This window comes from Limulus polyphemus, unplaced genomic scaffold (assembly GCF_000517525.1).
Source record: "Limulus polyphemus unplaced genomic scaffold, Limulus_polyphemus-2.1.2 Scaffold1380, whole genome shotgun sequence".
NCBI lineage: Eukaryota > Metazoa > Arthropoda > Merostomata > Xiphosura > Limulidae > Limulus > Limulus polyphemus.
In genome coordinates this window covers 142,537-145,559 of record NW_013666990.1, presented here as the reverse complement: position 1 = coordinate 145,559, position 3,023 = coordinate 142,537, and the positions used below count along the sequence as shown (strand labels likewise).

The following is a 3,023-nucleotide window of genomic DNA, read 5'->3' as shown; positions in this document are numbered from 1 at the left end:
AGATACCTACACTTCCAGTCCTATCATCCAACATCAATAAAACGTGGAATAATCCAATGCCTAAACAAGAGAGCAGAAAACATTTGCAATAAAAAAAGACATGCATCGAAACAGAATGTCAAAAGATCATAGTGTTTTAAACAGAATGGTTACACCTCCTCCTTCATCAAAAACTCCCTGAAGAAGACCACAACAGAAAGAAAGAAAAGATAAGAAAAACCCTACCTCTACTACTATTTACCTACCCTACCTGCAAAATTTCAGTGAAAAACTCAAATGCATAGCCAAGAAATTCAACATAGAAATACGGTTAAAATACTACAAGACATTAAGATCCATTTTTGTAAAAAACAAACAGCAACCTATCAATGAGAAGCACAAAAACATCATTTATGAAATTCTGTGTTCCTGCAATGAAACATACATTGGAGAAATGAGAAGAAGATTTGCAACAAGAATAGAAGAACATAAACACGGTACACGACTCATGAAAACACAAAATTCGGTCATTGCATACCACGCCATGTTAAATGGACACAAAATAAACTGGGAAAAAACTAGAATCATTGACACAGACAAATTTTGGAAGACAAGAAAAATTAAAGAATCATTTTATATTAACACAATTAAACCTTCACTAAACAGAGATTCTAGAACAGAGGTGAGTGGTTACAGGAAATCTCTCCTCCAATCAGAAACAGGGAAAAACCAACCAATAATAACACGCTCTCCACAATCCACCAGAATACTATAAAGACCGACTACACCATACACACACACACACACACACACACTGACCTGAAGACAAAATATGGAAGACTTTCAAAACATCATCCTCTACACTTGTGTTTCTACAACAGGCAGTTGCCGTCCATTCAACAAAGTTTCATCATGAATATCTGCCTAAGCAATCTATCAAAGAAGCTCCATTATTATTCTACCTATATAATCATAAGATCCTACAAAATACAGTGCTGTTTTGGACAATATTTAATAGATTACCTTTCTTTTTTTACTTTTACATTCAGAATTAGTATATTACTGTAGTAATTGTGAAATCCAGCAGCTCAGATAGGTCAAGGCATACAGGTTTCAATACATAAAATGTGTTCCTTTTATTAAAGTAACAACAATAACTTAGAAATATAATATTCAGATCTATTCTCTTGTTCTAGACTTCATTATTAGATTAAATATTTTACTGTCTCTACCCTGTCTTCACATTAATAGAAATTGTTCTACCTTTTCATATTCTTCCAAGTTGGTAAAACGCTCTTTTTGAATCCTAGTAACGTATAGAACATCAGTATCTTGCAGTGCTTCTTCAAGAGTAGAAACTTCCTCCTTGAGATGGAGTGAATTATCAATTCAAGGAAATTTGCTCCAAACTTTCATTTATTTATTATTATTATACAGAAAATTACAATACAAAATTATAAATATAATGAATTAATAAGGATTGGAGAATATTACTACTAAGTAAAAAAAAAAAAACGTTTTTAGAATTTAAATTACAACTGATTATAAAGTGCTAATTGTATTACTAGATTAAATGATCAGAAGAAAAACTCCTTAGGATATTTAAATCTTAAACTTTTTTTGATAATCTTTTATTTTAGATGAAAGCTAAAAACTCTACTGCTTTGAAAAATAAATGGCTTATAGCATTAAAAATATTATAAGAAATTAGATTTGGACTACTCCAGAGCTAACTGTTAAGGAGTCCATTGTAAAAAAACAGATACAAGACCTGTGAAGTAAATAGTTTGCAACTATACAAATGTGTAAAAAAGTGAAGGACAGATGCAAAATCCAGTTTGGGAATTTAACAAAAATAAATATTTTTTAATAAGTAACAGCAAATAATAGTTACGTCATTATTCACTGACATTCTTCACTTCTGAAGAAAAATATCCTATTACTTAATATACTCCAATAAATTAAGGCTGTATTAACTTAATATGAGACACTGGGATATTTTATGTTACCCCAAGACCCAAACAGCTTGAACTAAACTATCACCATAATGGATATTGTTTAATTTTTTCTTTAGATCTACTACTAAAATAAAGACAAATAGAAGTGCATCAAATGTCTTCTATACTTAACATAAAAAATGAACAATGATAGAATAAAGCATCAATAATTAGCTGGTAATGAGAATATGAAAGATAATAGAAACTCTGAAGAAAGAACTTGCAATAAACTGAAATATCTGCTTACAGAAACTACAGTTAAAATATTTCATACTTCAAGCTTCTGTCTTGATAACATATTAACACAGCAGCTAAAGGAGTTGGACCATTGTTCTCTGTTGTAATGGATCTTTTACTGTTGTTTATGATGAACACATGTTTAATTAAACACAAAATGTTGAGAATAACTTATAACATAGAAGAAATACAAACTCAAAGCACAGTTTAATTGATTTTTCTGGCCAACTGCGGGATTTTCACTCAGTTTTAACCACTGACCCAAGGGTTTGCACTTATTACACACATGCACTTAAGTTACCATATTCCTAACCATTAGTTTTGTAACTTCTTTATGCAATTATTGGTTCTTTAGGTCTTTCTTGGGACTGGTCTGGAAGAAGGTTGAGCTTCCATTAAATTAAACCAAACTATTAACTTTCTGAATCTTGAAAACAAAATATATTTCAGCTAATACTCAGAAATAAAAGATTTAATGTCGACCAACACTAACCAAGATTAAAGTTGGATTTATGACAAGAAACAGAGATACATCATGCAAAATAAAGGTAAGGGCACTTGCTTCAGTTTTTTGTGTTATTTTTCACTCTTATTCCATGAATAACATCTAGAAAACCAAAAAGGTGCTATAAAAGAGCTATTTAAATCCAATCTTTCATTATGTTTCAATATCTAAACATGAAGAGACATACACTTGTCTCTGAAGAAGTTTAAATTATATTTTATATCCAGTGATATACATTCTTCTATGATGAAGTTTACATTGCATTTTATATGAAGTGATATGCACTTGTCTTTGATGAAGTTTAC

At 30.4% G+C, this 3,023-nt stretch overlaps 1 protein-coding gene across 1 annotated transcript in view; it reads right to left on the bottom strand.

Annotated features, from left to right (window-relative positions):
* The window catches only part of LOC106463332 (CAD protein-like), a gene marked incomplete at its 5' end in the record, with an annotated part of 157,695 nt that overhangs the window by 14,024 nt on the left and 140,648 nt on the right, over nucleotides 1-3,023 (bottom strand). The window contains one exon of the mRNA XM_013923351.2: nucleotides 1,243-1,344. Within this exon, the coding sequence (XP_013778805.1) occupies nucleotides 1,243-1,344 (102 nt within the window). The remainder of the gene's footprint in view (nucleotides 1-1,242; nucleotides 1,345-3,023) is intronic.